At 44.6% G+C, this 20,816-nt stretch overlaps 1 protein-coding gene across 1 annotated transcript; it reads left to right on the top strand.

The window, feature by feature from the left end:
• Positions 1-9: 9 nt before the first annotated feature.
• LOC308167912 (inverted formin-2-like) lies at positions 10-18,902 on the top strand (the record flags this gene model as incomplete). Its single annotated transcript, XM_080542389.1, has 4 exons — positions 10-23; positions 5,922-7,953; positions 15,385-17,544; positions 18,855-18,902. The coding sequence occupies 4 exons, from the start codon at positions 10-12 to the stop codon at positions 18,900-18,902; spliced, it is 4,254 nt and encodes a 1,417-aa protein (XP_080398515.1).
• Between the last annotated feature and the right edge of the window lie 1,914 nt (positions 18,903-20,816).

A 20,816-nucleotide genomic window follows, 5' to 3' on the forward strand; every position in this document is an offset into this window, starting at 1 on the left:
GGCTTTAAGATGGCACAGACAAGGCTCGTCTGAAAGTAAAACATCAAAATATCGAGGGCATTAGTTATAAGTTACCCCTAATGGGCCAGCATCAGGTGCAAATGAAAAGTAACATTATTTTAAAAAAAATATTGACATACGGTCACTGAGTACTGCAGAGTACTATTTTTGTTGCTTTAATAAAGGCTGGCAGTCTTTAATTTAACTGTTGTTGGTGTGGACTATATACTGGGGAGGTATTTGAATGAATGAATGGTCTTTATTGTCATTGCTACAGTACAGGTACCAAACAACGAAATTTAGGAGGGGTGGCTCCCCTGGTGTTAGGAAGAAAAAAAAAATATATATATATATATAATATTCAGGGGTCAAAAAATGTATACAAATATCGGATCGGTATCGGTATCGCCGATACCCGAAGCCCAGGTATCGGTATCGGTATCGGTAGTGAAAAAGTGGGATCGGGACATCCCTAGCTAAAATGTTGTCAGCGTTCATGGACCAAATTGGATGTGTCGATCCATGGCGCTTCCAATTTCCTCACGATAAAAAATTCTCGTTTTTTTCACACGTCCACCATTCGTATAGCAGAATTGATTACTTCTTTATAGACAGAACACTACTTCCCTTTGTCAAAAACGTAGAATATTCAACCATAATTGAATCTGACCATGCCCCAGTACTATTGGATCTGTCCTTCCCACTTAACTACTCTGACCGCGCTCCATGGAGACTTGATACCACACTACTAACAGATAAAGAATTCTGCCAAATGATTTCAACTGCCATAGACAATTTCTTGGAAACCAATAGGGACGACACTGTTTCTCCCTCCCTGCTCTGGCAGACCCTTAAAGTAGTAATAAGGGGGGACATTATTGCATACACATCTAGGCTGAACAAAGCTAGGAGGCAAGAACAGGAGCAACTTCTCAACTCAATGATTGACATAGATCATCAATACTCTGACTCTCCCACCCCGGAGCTTTACAAAAATAAGCTGAATCTCAAAGCCAAATACGAGTTATTAACATCCGATAAGACAGAACGTATGCTGCTGAAATCACGAGGCTTTGTTTATGAGCATGGGGAAAAGGCTGGTAGAATGTTAGCGCATCAATTAAAATGTAAATCCTCTGACCAACAGATTCCACAAATTAAAAGAGAAAATGGGGAGCTTACAACTGACCCCCTCGAAATCAATGAGACTTTTAGGGCATTTTATTCCAAATTGTACACTTCTGAGGCACCCAATGATGATACCAATATGCAACATTTCTTCACAAATTTAAATGCCCCTGTTATCAACCCTGTTCATAAAGCAGAACTTGAACTACCCTTCCAAGACACCGACATTTATAATGCAATCACAGCTATGCAAAGTAGTAAGGCCCCGGGCCCTGATGGATACCCCATCGAATTCTACAAAAAATTCTCAACCAAATTAACTCCGCTCATCTTAGAAATGTTCAATGACTCAATGGATAATGAGGCCCTGCCACAGACGCTAACAGAGGCATTCATAACCCTTTTACCGAAACCAGGGAAAGACAGAACGGAGTGTGGTTCACATCGCCCCATCTCGCTGCTCAACAGCGATGTCAAGATATTAGCTAAAGCACTCGCCCGGCGTCTAGAGTCCGTCACAGACGAGGTGATCTCCCCTGATCAAACTGGCTTCATGCTGGGCCGCCACTCATTCTCTAACATCCGAAACCTTCTAAATGTCGTACATTCTCCTACGTCCGAGGAGGTACCTGAGGTGGTTCTCTCCCTGGATGCGGAGAAGGCTTTTGACAGAGTGGAGTGGGCGTACTTATTTGAATGTCTGAAAGCTTTTGGCTTTGGACCCACTTTTATTGCATGGATCAGACTACTATACTCATCTCCTAAGGCAGGGGTCGGCAATTAGGTTTGGCCTCGGGCCAATTTTTTTTTGAGCCACTAGATGGCGGGCCCGAACATAATCAAAGGCTAATTTAAGTAATTGATTGTTTTAAAATGTGACACGTTCTAATGCTTTGACTTTTCTTTCGACTGTACACATCGCTAGTCAACTAACACAGCTTGTTTTGTGAACCTGCTAACAATGTAAAGTAGTGTTCTAGTTAACTAGGTAGCTGTCCAATCCATTATGTTGCAGTATTTTGGCTTGATTAGCGAGTTTGTGTTGTGATTCTCAACAACGTTGAAACGTAGTTTCACACTTTTCCATATTTTTGAATAATAAATGTGTGGACTGACGATGTAGCGTAGCCTAACTTATTCTAATAATTATGTAACAGTTTCATTCTGATAATTATTCCCCCCTCCTCCCAGACAAGGTCACATTATTATTATTGGATTGGTTGTTTGCGTGCCGGGTGAAGTTAGCCAAACATTTAACCTGCTAGCAAGAGAAACATAATGTCACTCTCCAAAGGTCTAAAGAGGAAAGTTGACGGTGGAAACAGGGCATTTAAAGAGGAATGGACAGCGAACTATACGTTCATCCTACCTGGTTTCATCAATGCAAAGCCGTTGTGAGAGACATTTTCCGTGCTCACAATGTTCCCTTTCTATACGCGAGTCGTCCTTTTCGTCAATGAATGCGATAAAGACGCACGAGAGGAATCGATGGATGCATAAAAACCTTGAGAACTGCCTGTGGATTAAAGTGACGTCAATATCACCAGATATCAAGCAAATACTGACCGATGGGAGATGCTTTTTGTTTGCGCCGATTTTGTTTTCAATGTTTTTCAGAAAATTAAACAGAATTTGCGTTGTTACTGTTCATATGTGTGTTGCAGTCACATATACGTAAACATTACGTTTGAATGGCTTACTGAGCTCGTGTTATTTTGTTCAAACCACACACGGTATGTCGGCTATTTCAGCACCGTGACGCGTTGTCCACCTGCTTATGATTCACTCTGAGGGGTTCAGCGTCAGTGCGCTTCGGTGCACCTTGCTGCCTGATTGTCTGTCCCTGTGTCATTCACTCTCAACATGGATAAAAGTACAATAAGCATTATTCAGGTGGAGTTCGATTCTCTATTCGGACATTATAGGCGCTATATGTGGGACTGTCGGTCCGATATTATTATAAAAAAAAAAAAAAAAAAAAAAAAAAAAAGTGGATTCTCAAAATAATCTGCTGGGCCAAATATTATTGGTGACGGGCCAGCAATGGCCCACGGGCCGCCTATTGCCGACCCCTGTCCTAAGGCATCGGTAGTTACGAACGGGAAACGCTCCACATTTTTCTCATTGTCGAGAGGGACACGCCAGGGGTGCCCGCTGAGCCCACTCCTATTCTCATTCGCCATCGAACCTCTGTCTATCATGTTAAAATCTTCTCCAATAATAAATGGAATTTCTAGATGGGGGAAGGAACACAAGGTGGCGCTATATGCCGACGACTTACTGTTGTATGTATCTGAACCGGTGCAATGCATTTCCCATATAGTTCAGATGCTGCATAGATTTGGTAGCTTTTCGGGATACAAGATCAACCTCACTAAGAGCGAATGTTTTCCAGTGAACAACCTAGATCTCGCAATCCCACAATGTGACTTGCCCTTCCATTTGTCTAAATCTGGCTTCAAATATTTGGGAATTAATATTACACGGTCCTTCTCTAAACTACATGAAAAAAACTTCACGCCCCTTGTTAATAAATTAAAAGATGATTTACAGAAATGGAGGTCCATTAATTTATCACTGGCAGGGAAGATCAACTGTATTAAGCATTAAGATGAACGTTCTACCCCGATTCCTCTACCTTTTCCAATGTCTCCCTATATTCCTCCCAAAGTCCTTCTTCTCGTCCATAGATAAGTCCATATCATCTTTCATTTGGGGGGGGTAAAGTCCCTAGAATACAGAAAAGACTTCTACAGCGACATCGGTCCCAGGGCGGACTGGGCCTACCAAATTTGCTTTATTATCACTGGGCTGCCAATATTCAGAAAATCATATACTGGGTCCATTCACCACAGCCGTCTTGGTGCGAAATAGAAAATGAGTCATGTCTTTCAACATCCCTCTCCGCCTTGATTACCTCCAAACTCCCTCTATCTGCCCCACACTACACCTCTAACCCTGTTGTTGTTAATACATTACGAATATGGTCACAATTTCGACGCCACTTTGGTTTAAAAGATTTCTCCAACCTAGCCCCTATCTGCAATAACCACCTTTTTGTCCCCGCCAGAATAGACAATGCTTTCGCCTTATGGAAAAGACTCGGTCTCTCCAAATTTAAAGATCTCTATACTGAGGGCGTCTTCTCGACCTTTAATCACCTCTCTCAAAAATTCAACCTTCCCCGCTCAAGTTATTTTCGATACCTCCAGGTCCGACATTTCATTAAAAGTTTGGATCCAAACTTCCCAAATGCACCACAACCTTCTGCTATAGATGATATCCTCCAAATTCCTCCCAATCTAAAAGGCCTAATATCAAGTATTTACTCTAGCATATCATCCCTCGGAGACACTTCCCTCCACAAAATTAAAGAGAAATGGCAGGAGGAGCTAGGGGACGTAATACCCGATGACTCCTGGACTGAGGCTCTGACGAGAGTTAACGGGAGCACATCATGTGCTAGACTAGGCGTAATCCAATTTAAGGTCTTGCACCGAATTCACCTTTCCAAATCTAGGCTAGCCAGAATCTATCCTGACGTGGATGAGAATTGTAGCAGATGTCATAACGCTCCGGCAACGCTAACACACATGTTTTGGTCATGTCCCTTATTATTTGATTATTGGTCAGCAGTTTTCAGGACCCTCTCACAGGCACTAGATCTGAACCTGCAACCTAACGCCTACTCAGCTATCTTTGGCATAGCGCCAACTGACCAACAGATTATTAACAAGCATAAAGACATTGTGGCATTTGCCACTCTACTTGCTCGACGGAGGATTTTGCTTTGTTGGACATCCCCCAAACCACCGAATTCCTCCTTATGGTTGACTGACCTTATGCTTCACTTGAAACTTGAAAAGATTAAATATACACTTAGGGGGTCCAAAGACCGCTTTTATTTCACCTGGAACCCAATAATATCCTATTTCAACAAACTAAAAACCCTCCCTGACAATGCAAGTGCGCTGGATGCTGAGTGATGACATATGTTGTGAATCTATTTATCAGGATAAACCCCTAGAGATACATCATCTCGTTCTAGAGAGGGACATATTACAATCATAACAGACATGGTATCACAGACCAACACGACCATCTCATCTATCCTCACTTACAAATGAATTGCACTTTATTTCTCTTTATCTCTTTGATTACTTACCTGTACTGTCTTCATTACCTATCACCACTGTTATTATTATTATTATTATTTATTGTTGTTTATTTATATCCTTCGTCCTGGGATGCACCACTTGGGATTTTGTGGGGGGGGGGGGGGGGGGGGTTGGGACATGTTTGTGTTTTGAGTAAAAACAAACCAAAACTGAAAAGTATTATTTTTGTATATCTGTAACATCTCAATAAAAAGAAAGTAAAAAAAATATTTAAAAAAATAAAATAGAAACCATTAGACAAGGCGTTTTCAAGGCAAGCTCTTCTGTGTCAGGCAATTTAGAATGTTGAAGTTTTTCCAATTGTCCCATTGTGATGCAATAAGAAACTATTACAACATTTGCAACATTTGACAGTGCTACAAAAACACTGTGTGCATTGGCCATTGAGATAATATAGAGATATTGAGATATTGAAAGTACTGGGATTCATCTTAATTATGTATTTTCCAGTTTTGGATATACTGCCAATGCTGAGGTAGGTGTGGGATGCATTAAATGCTAATCAAATGTTGGTGGAACAACAGTCACAGTCACTTTCTGTAAGATTTCCCAAACATCAATACCTATGTTGTGTGTGCGTGTGCGTGCATATGTGCATGTGTGTTTATGTAACAGGGAGACTGAGGACCTGGACCTGAACATCCAGTGTGAGGCCTTTGAGGATTCCATGGCCGAGGATGCGGAGGAGATGGAGAGGGTGTACGGAGGCATCGACATGAGCAGTCACCAGGAGGTCTTCACCTCCCTCCTCACCAAAGTGAGCAGCTCCCCAGCCTCTGTCCAGCTGCTGTCCATCCTGCAGGCTCTGCTGCTGGTGGCTCCAGGACGGGGAGACGTGTGGCTGACCCTGGAGGCCCTGGCTGTCCGTGCCACTCTGCTGGCCCACGACTCACAAATGGACTCCGCTGAACGTTTGATGGAGCGCCTGCTCTCTTCCAAGAGACAACAGATCTCAGCCAGTCCCAAGACCAAGACCACCAACAGGGCAATCCAGACAGACTTGCTCGGCAGCACAACCAACCAATCAGACATGGCTTCCGTAACTCCCCCTCCTCCCCCTCCTCCCCCTCCACTTCCTGCTGCTACCCCAAACCCTCCTCCTCCCCCACCCCCACCCCTGCCAGGCACCACTTATGGTGCACCCCCACCACCTCCTCCTTTACCTGGGATGCCACCTCCTCCTCCACCACCTCTACCAGGGATGGGGCAGGGAGGTCCACCTCCTCCCCCTCCCCTGCCTGGTATGGGCCCCCCACCTCCCCCTCCCCTGCCTGGTATGGGCCCCCCACCTCCCCCTCCCCTGCCTGGTATGGGCCCCCCTCCCCCACCACCCCCTCCCCCAGGTATTGGAGGAGGTATTATTGTGCCCCAGAACGCTCCTCTCCCCAAGGCCAGCCGCTGTCCCACACTGCGCATGAAGAAGCTCAACTGGCAGAAGCTGCCCTCCAGAGTGGTGTCTGAAAGCCAATCCATGTGGTCGTCAGTGCAGTCTGATTCCCTGGAACCTGACTACTCCAGCATTGAGGAGCTCTTCTGTCTGCCAGTGACTGACTCAAAGGCCAAAAGTACCAACACTACGGTCAAACGAGAGCCCAAAGAGATATCCTTCATTGATGCCAAGAAAAATCTAGATTTGAACATATTCTTGAAGCAGTTCAGATGCTCACATAAAGACTTTGTAGCTATGATCCAAAATGGGGACCGTTCCAAGTTTGACGTCGAGGTGCTGAAACAGATGCAGACGTTACTGCCGGAGAAACATGAGATTGAGAACCTCAAGTCATACCAAGGGGAGATAGAGAAGCTGGCCGGTGTGGATCGGTTCTACCTCGAGCTCCTATCAGTTTCATGCTACACCATGAGGATCGAGTGCATGCTTCTCTGTGAGGAGACCCCTTCTGTGTTAAAGATGCTGCAACCCAAAGCTGAGCTGCTGGACGCAGCCTGTGAGAGTTTGAAGGAGAGCACCCGCCTTCCAAGTTTCTGCAAGCTCATACTTGACATTGGAAACTTCCTCAACTATGGGAGTCACATAGGCAATGCAGATGGCTTCAAGATCAGCACCTTGCTGAAGCTCACAGATACCAAAGCCAACAAGTCCCGTATCACATTGCTCCATCACATCCTGGAGGAGGCGGAGAAAACCCATGCTGACTTGCTGAACCTTCCGGATGATCTAGAGATCTGTGAAAAGGCTGCTAGAATAAATGTGGATTCTATTCAGGCAGAGTCGAGCTCACTGGTCAAACGGTTGAAGGGTTCTGAGAAAAAAGTGTCCTCTTCTTCTCAGGAGGATATCAAGCAGCAGTATCTCACTGCTATGAAGGGGAACCTGGAGGCCTGTGAGAAGCTGCAGGAGCTCTTTGCCTCCATCAAAAAGAAGAAGGAAGAGCTAGCAGAGTATCTGTGTGAGGACACGTCCCGCCTCTCACTAGAGGAGCTGTTCAACACCATCAAGACCTTCAGAGGACTCTTCCTTAAAGCAATCAAGGAAAACCAGACCTGGAGAGAGCAGGCCATCAAGGCAGAGAAGAGGAAGAAACAGCAAGAGGAGGATGACGCCAAGAGACCGAGGGGGGAGAACGGAAAAATAATTCGTAAAGCCCCCCCAGTCCAGGAGGAGGGCTGCATCATGTTGGACCACCTGTTGGCTATGATGAAGGGCAATGCACTAAGGAAGACCACCAGGGCCCAGGCAGACAGGGGCAGCCTGCCCTCTAATGACAAGAAAAGGGATAGCACCCAGCCTGAACATGCCAAGCTTGAGCGATCATCAGCCGTAGATACCCAATATGGCATAGAAGTGGACAAGGTGGCATCAACCATTCAGCAAGGATCGCAGGACAGACTGCCACACACAGGGGAGTCCACATCAGGCCTTCCAACAGGACTCAAACTGGATTAATCAGAGACCATCGCCCCCCTCAATCCTGGATTGGATCCCCTGCTCAAGGAGGGATCTTCAGAGAGAGATGAGGGCATCAGTGGCGGCTCCTGCCAAATCTCTCAGGGGGGGCAATTGTTGCGTTGATGGTTAAGGTGACACGTTCAAGGGTAAATTCACCTAAATCAGCGGGCTTAAATAAATTGACTCTCACAGCCAAAAAATAAATAATAAAAATAAAAAAAAGCTCTTTGGTCTTGCCCATTGTGGAGAGGTTGGGGTCTGATTGATTGAGTGTGTGGAGTGTGTCTTTTATAAAGGTAACGAGTTCAAACTGGTGCAGTTAATACAGGTAATGAGTGGAGAATAGGAGGGCTTCTTAAAGAAAAACTAACAGGTCTGTGAGAGCTGGAATTATTACTGGTTGGTAGGTGATCAAATACTTATTTCATACAATAAAATGCAAATTAATTATTTAAAAGTCATACAATGTGATTTTCTGGATTTTTGTTTTAGATTCCGTCTCTCACAGTTGAAGTGTACCTATGATAAAAATTACAGACCTCTACATTCTTTCTAAGTGGGAAAACCTGCAAAATCAGCAGTGTATCAAATACTTGTTCTCACCACTGTAGTTACCGAAATAAAACACAGATCAAAAGATTTAATGTACGATTCAAGTAGCCGATGTCCTTGACAACTGGTAAATGTGGTGGAGCAGGATTTAGCTTCTCTGAGGAGTTAAGTAGAGAGAGCAGCCTGTGGCTGTGGAAAGGATTGGGCTTAAATTGAGGATACACTAAAACGTGAAACTGACAAGCGCCAAAAAAGCTCCCCTGCCAGTTCCTGCCAACAGAGACTTGTTGAGACCAGCGTGCAGGGGGTTGGCACGGGTTCACACCGAGGCTGGTTGAGGCAGAAATCGAAGGACGTCGTGTGTTTTTATATTCCTCATTCGATTCCATGCATTACAATAAGCCTGTCCACCGATTTTCTACCTCCATGGTTGGAACCACGAGACTAGACACTACATGGTCATGGATGTGCCTAGGGACACAGCAAGCATGACCAGGGAAAGTTGTCTCCACAGGACCTGAAGCACAAAGCACCAATTCAGTTCAAGAAAAGAGAAAGAGTAGAGAAATGTATGCTTGTTACACAGAAAGTGTTAAAAAATAAAACTGACGTCATAATCTGCCCTCTAGGGCCAGCATCAGGTGCAGATCAAGCGTCAAGGGGGTTACTATCGTTGAACAGAGAATAGTGGCTTTAAGATGGCACAGACAAGGCTCGTCTGAAAGTAAAACATCAAAATATCGAGGGCATTAGTTATAAGTTACCCCTAATGGGCCAGCATCAGGTGCAAATGAAAAGTAACATTATTTAAAAAAAAATATTGACATACGGTCACTGAGTACTGCAGAGTACTATTTTTGTTGCTTTAATAAAGGCTGGCAGTCTTTAATTTAACTGTTGTTGGTGTGGACTATATACTGGGGAGGTATTTGAATGAATGAATGAATGAATGGTCTTTATTGTCATTGCTACAGTACAGGTACCAAACAACGAAATTTAGGAGGGGTGGCTCCCCTGGTGTTAGGAAAAAAAAAAAATATATATATATATAATATTCAGGGGTCAAAAAATGTATACAAATATCGGATCGGTATCGGTATCGCCGATACCCGAAGCCCAGGTATCGGTATCGGTAGTGAAAAAGTGGGATCGGGACATCCCTAGCTAAAATGTTGTCAGCGTTCATGGACCAAATTGGATGTGTCGATCCATGGCGCTTCCAATTTCCTCACGATAAAAAATTCTCGTTTTTTTCACACGTCCACCATTCGTATAGCAGAATTGATTACTTCTTTATAGACAGAACACTACTTCCCTTTGTCAAAAACGTAGAATATTCAACCATAATTGAATCTGACCATGCCCCAGTACTATTGGATCTGTCCTTCCCACTTAACTACTCTGACCGCGCTCCATGGAGACTTGATACCACACTACTAACAGATAAAGAATTCTGCCAAATGATTTCAACTGCCATAGACAATTTCTTGGAAACCAATAGGGACGACACTGTTTCTCCCTCCCTGCTCTGGCAGACCCTTAAAGTAGTAATAAGGGGGGACATTATTGCATACACATCTAGGCTGAACAAAGCTAGGAGGCAAGAACAGGAGCAACTTCTCAACTCAATGATTGACATAGATCATCAATACTCTGACTCTCCCACCCCGGAGCTTTACAAAAATAAGCTGAATCTCAAAGCCAAATACGAGTTATTAACATCCGATAAGACAGAACGTATGCTGCTGAAATCACGAGGCTTTGTTTATGAGCATGGGGAAAAGGCTGGTAGAATGTTAGCGCATCAATTAAAATGTAAATCCTCTGACCAACAGATTCCACAAATTAAAAGAGAAAATGGGGAGCTTACAACTGACCCCCTCGAAATCAATGAGACTTTTAGGGCATTTTATTCCAAATTGTACACTTCTGAGGCACCCAATGATGATACCAATATGCAACATTTCTTCACAAATTTAAATGCCCCTGTTATCAACCCTGTTCATAAAGCAGAACTTGAACTACCCTTCCAAGACACCGACATTTATAATGCAATCACAGCTATGCAAAGTAGTAAGGCCCCGGGCCCTGATGGATACCCCATCGAATTCTACAAAAAATTCTCAACCAAATTAACTCCGCTCATCTTAGAAATGTTCAATGACTCAATGGATAATGAGGCCCTGCCACAGACGCTAACAGAGGCATTCATAACCCTTTTACCGAAACCAGGGAAAGACAGAACGGAGTGTGGTTCACATCGCCCCATCTCGCTGCTCAACAGCGATGTCAAGATATTAGCTAAAGCACTCGCCCGGCGTCTAGAGTCCGTCACAGACGAGGTGATCTCCCCTGATCAAACTGGCTTCATGCTGGGCCGCCACTCATTCTCTAACATCCGAAACCTTCTAAATGTCGTACATTCTCCTACGTCCGAGGAGGTACCTGAGGTGGTTCTCTCCCTGGATGCGGAGAAGGCTTTTGACAGAGTGGAGTGGGCGTACTTATTTGAATGTCTGAAAGCTTTTGGCTTTGGACCCACTTTTATTGCATGGATCAGACTACTATACTCATCTCCTAAGGCAGGGGTCGGCAATTAGGTTTGGCCTCGGGCCAATTTTTTTTTGAGCCACTAGATGGCGGGCCCGAACATAATCAAAGGCTAATTTAAGTAATTGATTGTTTTAAAATGTGACACGTTCTAATGCTTTGACTTTTCTTTCGACTGTACACATCGCTAGTCAACTAACACAGCTTGTTTTGTGAACCTGCTAACAATGTAAAGTAGTGTTCTAGTTAACTAGGTAGCTGTCCAATCCATTATGTTGCAGTATTTTGGCTTGATTAGCGAGTTTGTGTTGTGATTCTCAACAACGTTGAAACGTAGTTTCACACTTTTCCATATTTTTGAATAATAAATGTGTGGACTGACGATGTAGCGTAGCCTAACTTATTCTAATAATTATGTAACAGTTTCATTCTGATAATTATTCCCCCCTCCTCCCAGACAAGGTCACATTATTATTATTGGATTGGTTGTTTGCGTGCCGGGTGAAGTTAGCCAAACATTTAACCTGCTAGCAAGAGAAACATAATGTCACTCTCCAAAGGTCTAAAGAGGAAAGTTGACGGTGGAAACAGGGCATTTAAAGAGGAATGGACAGCGAACTATACGTTCATCCTACCTGGTTTCATCAATGCAAAGCCGTTGTGAGAGACATTTTCCGTGCTCACAATGTTCCCTTTCTATACGCGAGTCGTCCTTTTCGTCAATGAATGCGATAAAGACGCACGAGAGGAATCGATGGATGCATAAAAACCTTGAGAACTGCCTGTGGATTAAAGTGACGTCAATATCACCAGATATCAAGCAAATACTGACCGATGGGAGATGCTTTTTGTTTGCGCCGATTTTGTTTTCAATGTTTTTCAGAAAATTAAACAGAATTTGCGTTGTTACTGTTCATATGTGTGTTGCAGTCACATATACGTAAACATTACGTTTGAATGGCTTACTGAGCTCGTGTTATTTTGTTCAAACCACACACGGTATGTCGGCTATTTCAGCACCGTGACGCGTTGTCCACCTGCTTATGATTCACTCTGAGGGGTTCAGCGTCAGTGCGCTTCGGTGCACCTTGCTGCCTGATTGTCTGTCCCTGTGTCATTCACTCTCAACATGGATAAAAGTACAATAAGCATTATTCAGGTGGAGTTCGATTCTCTATTCGGACATTATAGGCGCTATATGTGGGACTGTCGGTCCGATATTATTATAAAAAAATAAAAAAAATAAAAAATAAAAAGTGGATTCTCAAAATAATCTGCTGGGCCAAATATTATTGGTGACGGGCCAGCAATGGCCCACGGGCCGCCTATTGCCGACCCCTGTCCTAAGGCATCGGTAGTTACGAACGGGAAACGCTCCACATTTTTCTCATTGTCGAGAGGGACACGCCAGGGGTGCCCGCTGAGCCCACTCCTATTCTCATTCGCCATCGAACCTCTGTCTATCATGTTAAAATCTTCTCCAATAATAAATGGAATTTCTAGATGGGGGAAGGAACACAAGGTGGCGCTATATGCCGACGACTTACTGTTGTATGTATCTGAACCGGTGCAATGCATTTCCCATATAGTTCAGATGCTGCATAGATTTGGTAGCTTTTCGGGATACAAGATCAACCTCACTAAGAGCGAATGTTTTCCAGTGAACAACCTAGATCTCGCAATCCCACAATGTGACTTGCCCTTCCATTTGTCTAAATCTGGCTTCAAATATTTGGGAATTAATATTACACGGTCCTTCTCTAAACTACATGAAAAAAACTTCACGCCCCTTGTTAATAAATTAAAAGATGATTTACAGAAATGGAGGTCCATTAATTTATCACTGGCAGGGAAGATCAACTGTATTAAGCATTAAGATGAACGTTCTACCCCGATTCCTCTACCTTTTCCAATGTCTCCCTATATTCCTCCCAAAGTCCTTCTTCTCGTCCATAGATAAGTCCATATCATCTTTCATTTGGGGGGGGTAAAGTCCCTAGAATACAGAAAAGACTTCTACAGCGACATCGGTCCCAGGGCGGACTGGGCCTACCAAATTTGCTTTATTATCACTGGGCTGCCAATATTCAGAAAATCATATACTGGGTCCATTCACCACAGCCGTCTTGGTGCGAAATAGAAAATGAGTCATGTCTTTCAACATCCCTCTCCGCCTTGATTACCTCCAAACTCCCTCTATCTGCCCCCACACTACACCTCTAACCCTGTTGTTGTTAATACATTACGAATATGGTCACAATTTCGACGCCACTTTGGTTTAAAAGATTTCTCCAACCTAGCCCCTATCTGCAATAACCACCTTTTTGTCCCCGCCAGAATAGACAATGCTTTCGCCTTATGGAAAAGACTCGGTCTCTCCAAATTTAAAGATCTCTATACTGAGGGCGTCTTCTCGACCTTTAATCACCTCTCTCAAAAATTCAACCTTCCCCGCTCAAGTTATTTTCGATACCTCCAGGTCCGACATTTCATTAAAAGTTTGGATCCAAACTTCCCAAATGCACCACAACCTTCTGCTATAGATGATATCCTCCAAATTCCTCCCAATCTAAAAGGCCTAATATCAAGTATTTACTCTAGCATATCATCCCTCGGAGACACTTCCCTCCACAAAATTAAAGAGAAATGGCAGGAGGAGCTAGGGGACGTAATACCCGATGACTCCTGGACTGAGGCTCTGACGAGAGTTAACGGGAGCACATCATGTGCTAGACTAGGCGTAATCCAATTTAAGGTCTTGCACCGAATTCACCTTTCCAAATCTAGGCTAGCCAGAATCTATCCTGACGTGGATGAGAATTGTAGCAGATGTCATAACGCTCCGGCAACGCTAACACACATGTTTTGGTCATGTCCCTTATTATTTGATTAGTGGTCAGCAGTTTTCAGGACCCTCTCACAGGCACTAGATCTGAACCTGCAACCTAACGCCTACTCAGCTATCTTTGGCATAGCGCCAACTGACCAACAGATTATTAACAAGCATAAAGACATTGTGGCATTTGCCACTCTACTTGCTCGACGGAGGATTTTGCTTTGTTGGACATCCCCCAAACCACCGAATTCCTCCTTATGGTTGACTGACCTTATGCTTCACTTGAAACTTGAAAAGATTAAATATACACTTAGGGGGTCCAAAGACCGCTTTTATTTCACCTGGAACCCAATAATATCCTATTTCAACAAACTAAAAACCCTCCCTGACAATGCAAGTGCGCTGGATGCTGAGTGATGACATATGTTGTGAATCTATTTATCAGGATAAACCCCTAGAGATACATCATCTCGTTCTAGAGAGGGACATATTACAATCATAACAGACATGGTATCACAGACCAACACGACCATCTCATCTATCCTCACTTACAAATGAATTGCACTTTATTTCTCTTTATCTCTTTGATTACTTACCTGTACTGTCTTCATTACCTATCACCACTGTTATTATTATTATTATTATTTATTGTTGTTTATTTATATCCTTCGTCCTGGGATGCACCACTTGGGATTTTGTGGGGGGGGGGGGGGGGGGGGGGGGTTGGGACATGTTTGTGTTTTGTGTAAAAACAAACCAAAACTGAAAAGTATTATTTTTGTATATCTGTAACATCTCAATAAAAAGAAAGTAAAAAAATTATTTTAAAAAATAAAATAGAAACCATTAGACAAGGCGTTTTCAAGGCAAGCTCTTCTGTGTCAGGCAATTTAGAATGTTGAAGTTTTTCCAATTGTCCCATTGTGATGCAATAAGAAACTATTACAACATTTGCAACATTTGACAGTGCTACAAAAACACTGTGTGCATTGGCCATTGAGATAATATAGAGATATTGAGATATTGAAAGTACTGGGATTCATCTTAATTATGTATTTTCCAGTTTTGGATATACTGCCAATGCTGAGGTAGGTGTGGGATGCATTAAATGCTAATCAAATGTTGGTGGAACAACAGTCACAGTCACTTTCTGTAAGATTTCCCAAACATCAATACCTATGTTGTGTGTGCGTGTGCGTGCATATGTGCATGTGTGTTTATGTAACAGGGAGACTGAGGACCTGGACCTGAACATCCAGTGTGAGGCCTTTGAGGATTCCATGGCCGAGGATGCGGAGGAGATGGAGAGGGTGTACGGAGGCATCGACATGAGCAGTCACCAGGAGGTCTTCACCTCCCTCCTCACCAAAGTGAGCAGCTCCCCAGCCTCTGTCCAGCTGCTGTCCATCCTGCAGGCTCTGCTGCTGGTGGCTCCAGGACGGGGAGACGTGTGGCTGACCCTGGAGGCCCTGGCTGTCCGTGCCACTCTGCTGGCCCACGACTCACAAATGGACTCCGCTGAACGTTTGATGGAGCGCCTGCTCTCTTCCAAGAGACAACAGATCTCAGCCAGTCCCAAGACCAAGACCACCAACAGGGCAATCCAGACAGACTTGCTCGGCAGCACAACCAACCAATCAGACATGGCTTCCGTAACTCCCCCTCCTCCCCCTCCTCCCCCTCCACTTCCTGCTGCTACCCCAAACCCTCCTCCTCCCCCACCCCCACCCCTGCCAGGCACCACTTATGGTGCACCCCCACCACCTCCTCCTTTACCTGGGATGCCACCTCCTCCTCCACCACCTCTACCAGGGATGGGGCAGGGAGGTCCACCTCCTCCCCCTCCCCTGCCTGGTATGGGCCCCCCACCTCCCCCTCCCCTGCCTGGTATGGGCCCCCCACCTCCCCCTCCCCTGCCTGGTATGGGCCCCCCTCCCCCACCACCCCCTCCCCCAGGTATTGGAGGAGGTATTATTGTGCCCCAGAACGCTCCTCTCCCCAAGGCCAGCCGCTGTCCCACACTGCGCATGAAGAAGCTCAACTGGCAGAAGCTGCCCTCCAGAGTGGTGTCTGAAAGCCAATCCATGTGGTCGTCAGTGCAGTCTGATTCCCTGGAACCTGACTACTCCAGCATTGAGGAGCTCTTCTGTCTGCCAGTGACTGACTCAAAGGCCAAAAGTACCAACACTACGGTCAAACGAGAGCCCAAAGAGATATCCTTCATTGATGCCAAGAAAAATCTAGATTTGAACATATTCTTGAAGCAGTTCAGATGCTCACATAAAGACTTTGTAGCTATGATCCAAAATGGGGACCGTTCCAAGTTTGACGTCGAGGTGCTGAAACAGATGCAGACGTTACTGCCGGAGAAACATGAGATTGAGAACCTCAAGTCATACCAAGGGGAGATAGAGAAGCTGGCCGGTGTGGATCGGTTCTACCTCGAGCTCCTATCAGTTTCATGCTACACCATGAGGATCGAGTGCATGCTTCTCTGTGAGGAGACCCCTTCTGTGTTAAAGATGCTGCAACCCAAAGCTGAGCTGCTGGACGCAGCCTGTGAGAGTTTGAAGGAGAGCACCCGCCTTCCAAGTTTCTGCAAGCTCATACTTGACATTGGAAACTTCCTCAACTATGGGAGTCACATAGGCAATGCAGATGGCTTCAAGATCAGCACCTTGCTGAAGCTCACAGATACCAAAGCCAACAAGTCCCGTATCACATTGCTCCATCACATCCTGGAGGAGGCGGAGAAAACCCATGCTGACTTGCTGAACCTTCCGGATGATCTAGAGATCTGTGAAAAGGCTGCTAGAATAAATGTGGATTCTATTCAGGCAGAGTCGAGCTCACTGGTCAAACGGTTGAAGGGTTCTGAGAAAAAAGTGTCCTCTTCTTCTCAGGAGGATATCAAGCAGCAGTATCTCACTGCTATGAAGGGGAACCTGGAGGCCTGTGAGAAGCTGCAGGAGCTCTTTGCCTCCATCAAAAAGAAGAAGGAAGAGCTAGCAGAGTATCTGTGTGAGGACACGTCCCGCCTCTCACTAGAGGAGCTGTTCAACACCATCAAGACCTTCAGAGGACTCTTCCTTAAAGCAATCAAGGAAAACCAGACCTGGAGAGAGCAGGCCATCAAGGCAGAGAAGAGGAAGAAACAGCAAGAGGAGGATGACGCCAAGAGACCGAGGGGGGAGAACGGAAAAATAATTCGTAAAGCCCCCCCAGTCCAGGAGGAGGGCTGCATCATGTTGGACCACCTGTTGGCTATGATGAAGGGCAATGCACTAAGGAAGACCACCAGGGCCCAGGCAGACAGGGGCAGCCTGCCCTCTAATGACAAGAAAAGGGATAGCACCCAGCCTGAACATGCCAAGCTTGAGCGATCATCAGCCGTAGATACCCAATATGGCATAGAAGTGGACAAGGTGGCATCAACCATTCAGCAAGGATCGCAGGACAGACTGCCACACACAGGGGAGTCCACATCAGGCCTTCCAACAGGACTCAAACTGGATTAATCAGAGACCATCGCCCCCCTCAATCCTGGATTGGATCCCCTGCTCAAGGAGGGATCTTCAGAGAGAGATGAGGGCATCAGTGGCGGCTCCTGCCAAATCTCTCAGGGGGGGCAATTGTTGCGTTGATGGTTAAGGTGACACGTTCAAGGGTAAATTCACCTAAATCAGCGGGCTTAAATAAATTGACTCTCACAGCCAAAAAATAAATAATAAAAATAAAAAAAAGCTCTTTGGTCTTGCCCATTGTGGAGAGGTTGGGGTCTGATTGATTGAGTGTGTGGAGTGTGTCTTTTATAAAGGTAACGAGTTCAAACTGGTGCAGTTAATACAGGTAATGAGTGGAGAATAGGAGGGCTTCTTAAAGAAAAACTAACAGGTCTGTGAGAGCTGGAATTATTACTGGTTGGTAGGTGATCAAATACTTATTTCATACAATAAAATGCAAATTAATTATTTAAAAGTCATACAATGTGATTTTCTGGATTTTTGTTTTAGATTCCGTCTCTCACAGTTGAAGTGTACCTATGATAAAAATTACAGACCTCTACATTCTTTCTAAGTGGGAAAACCTGCAAAATCAGCAGTGTATCAAATACTTGTTCTCCCCACTGTAGTTACCGAAATAAAACACAGATCAAAAGATTTAATGTACGATTCAAGTAGCCGATGTCCTTGACAACTGGTAAATGTGGTGGAGCAGGATTTAGCTTCTCTGAGGAGTTAAGTAGAGAGAGCAGCCTGTGGCTGTGGAAAGGATTGGGCTTAAATTGAGGATACACTAAAACGTGAAACTGACAAGCGCCAAAAAAGCTCCCCTGCCAGTTCCTGCCAACAGAGACTTGTTGAGACCAGCGTGCAGGGGGTTGGCACGGGTTCACACCGAGGCTGGTTGAGGCAGAAATCGAAGGACGTCGTGTGTTTTTATATTCCTCATTCGATTCCATGCATTACAATAAGCCTGTCCACCGATTTTCTACCTCCATGGTTGGAACCACGAGACTAGACACTACATGGTCATGGATGTGCCTAGGGACACAGCAAGCATGACCAGGGAAAGTTGTCTCCACAGGACCTGAAGCACAAAGCACCAATTCAGTTCAAGAAAAGAGAAAGAGTAGAGAAATGTATGCTTGTTACACAGAAAGTGTTAAAAAATAAAACTGACGTCATAATCTGCCCTCTAGGGCCAGCATCAGGTGCAGATCAAGCGTCAAGGGGGTTACTATCGTTGAACAGAGAATAGTGGCTTTAAGATGGCACAGACAAGGCTCGTCTGAAAGTAAAACATCAAAATATCGAGGGCATTAGTTATAAGTTACCCCTAATGGGCCAGCATCAGGTGCAAATGAAAAGTAACATTATTTTAAAAAAAATATTGACATACGGTCACTGAGTACTGCAGAGTACTATTTTTGTTGCTTTAATAAAGGCTGGCAGTCTTTAATTTAACTGTTGTTGGTGTGGACTATATACTGGGGAGGTATTTGAATGAATGAATGGTCTTTATTGTCATTGCTACAGTACAGGTACCAAACAACGAAATTTAGGAGGGGTGGCTCCCCTGGTGTTAGGAAGAAAAAAAAATATATATATATATAATATTCAGGGGTCAAAAAATGTATACAAATATCGGATCGGTATCGGTATCGCCGATACCCGAAGCCCAGGTATCGGTATCGGTATCGGTAGTGAAAAAGTGGGATCGGGACATCCCTAGCTAAAATGTTGTCAGCGTTCATGGACCAAATTGGATGTGTCGATCCATGGCGCTTCCAATTTCCTCACGATAAAAAATTCTCGTTTTTTTCACACGTCCACCATTCGTATAGCAGAATTGATTACTTCTTTATAGACAGAACACTACTTCCCTTTGTCAAAAACGTAGAATATTCAACCATAATTGAATCTGACCATGCCCCAGTACTATTGGATCTGTCCTTCCCACTTAACTACTCTGACCGCGCTCCATGGAGACTTGATACCACACTACTAACAGATAAAGAATTCTGCCAAATGATTTCAACTGCCATAGACAATTTCTTGGAAACCAATAGGGACGACACTGTTTCTCCCTCCCTGCTCTGGCAGACCCTTAAAGTAGTAATAAGGGGGGACATTATTGCATACACATCTAGGCTGAACAAAGCTAGGAGGCAAGAACAGGAGCAACTTCTCAACTCAATGATTGACATAGATCATCAATACTCTGACTCTCCCACCCCGGAGCTTTACAAAAATAAGCTGAATCTCAAAGCCAAATACGAGTTATTAACATCCGATAAGACAGAACGTATGCTGCTGAAATCACGAGGCTTTGTTTATGAGCATGGGGAAAAGGCTGGTAGAATGTTAGCGCATCAATTAAAATGTAAATCCTCTGACCAACAGATTCCACAAATTAAAAGAGAAAATGGGGAGCTTACAACTGACCCCCTCGAAATCAATGAGACTTTTAGGGCATTTTATTCCAAATTGTACACTTCTGAGGCACCCAATGATGATACCAATATGCAACATTTCTTCACAAATTTAAATGCCCCTGTTATCAACCCTGTTCATAAAGCAGAACTTGAACTACCCTTCCAAGACACCGACATTTATAATGCAATCACAGCTATGCAAAGTAGTAAGGCCCCGGGCCCTGATGGATACCCCATCGAATTCTACAAAAAATTCTCAACCAAATTAACTCCGCTCATCTTAGAAATGTTCAATGACTCAATGGATAATGAGGCCCTGCCACAGACGCTAACAGAGGCATTCATAACCCTTTTACCGAAACCAGGGAAAGACAGAACGGAGTGTGGTTCACATCGCCCCATCTCGCTGCTCAACAGCGATGTCAAGATATTAGCTAAAGCACTCGCCCGGCGTCTAGAGTCCGTCACAGACGAGGTGATCTCCCCTGATCAAACTGGCTTCATGCTGGGCCGCCACTCATTCTCTAACATCCGAAACCTTCTAAATGTCGTACATTCTCCTACGTCCGAGGAGGTACCTGAGGTGGTTCTCTCCCTGGATGCGGAGAAGGCTTTTGACAGAGTGGAGTGGGCGTACTTATTTGAATGTCTGAAAGCTTTTGGCTTTGGACCCACTTTTATTGCATGGATCAGACTACTATACTCATCTCCTAAGGCAGGGGTCGG

The sequence above is a fragment of the Nansenia antarctica genome (genome assembly GCF_963989245.1).
Source record: "Nansenia antarctica genome assembly, chromosome: 11".
NCBI classification, from domain to species: domain Eukaryota; kingdom Metazoa; phylum Chordata; class Actinopteri; order Argentiniformes; family Microstomatidae; genus Nansenia; species Nansenia antarctica.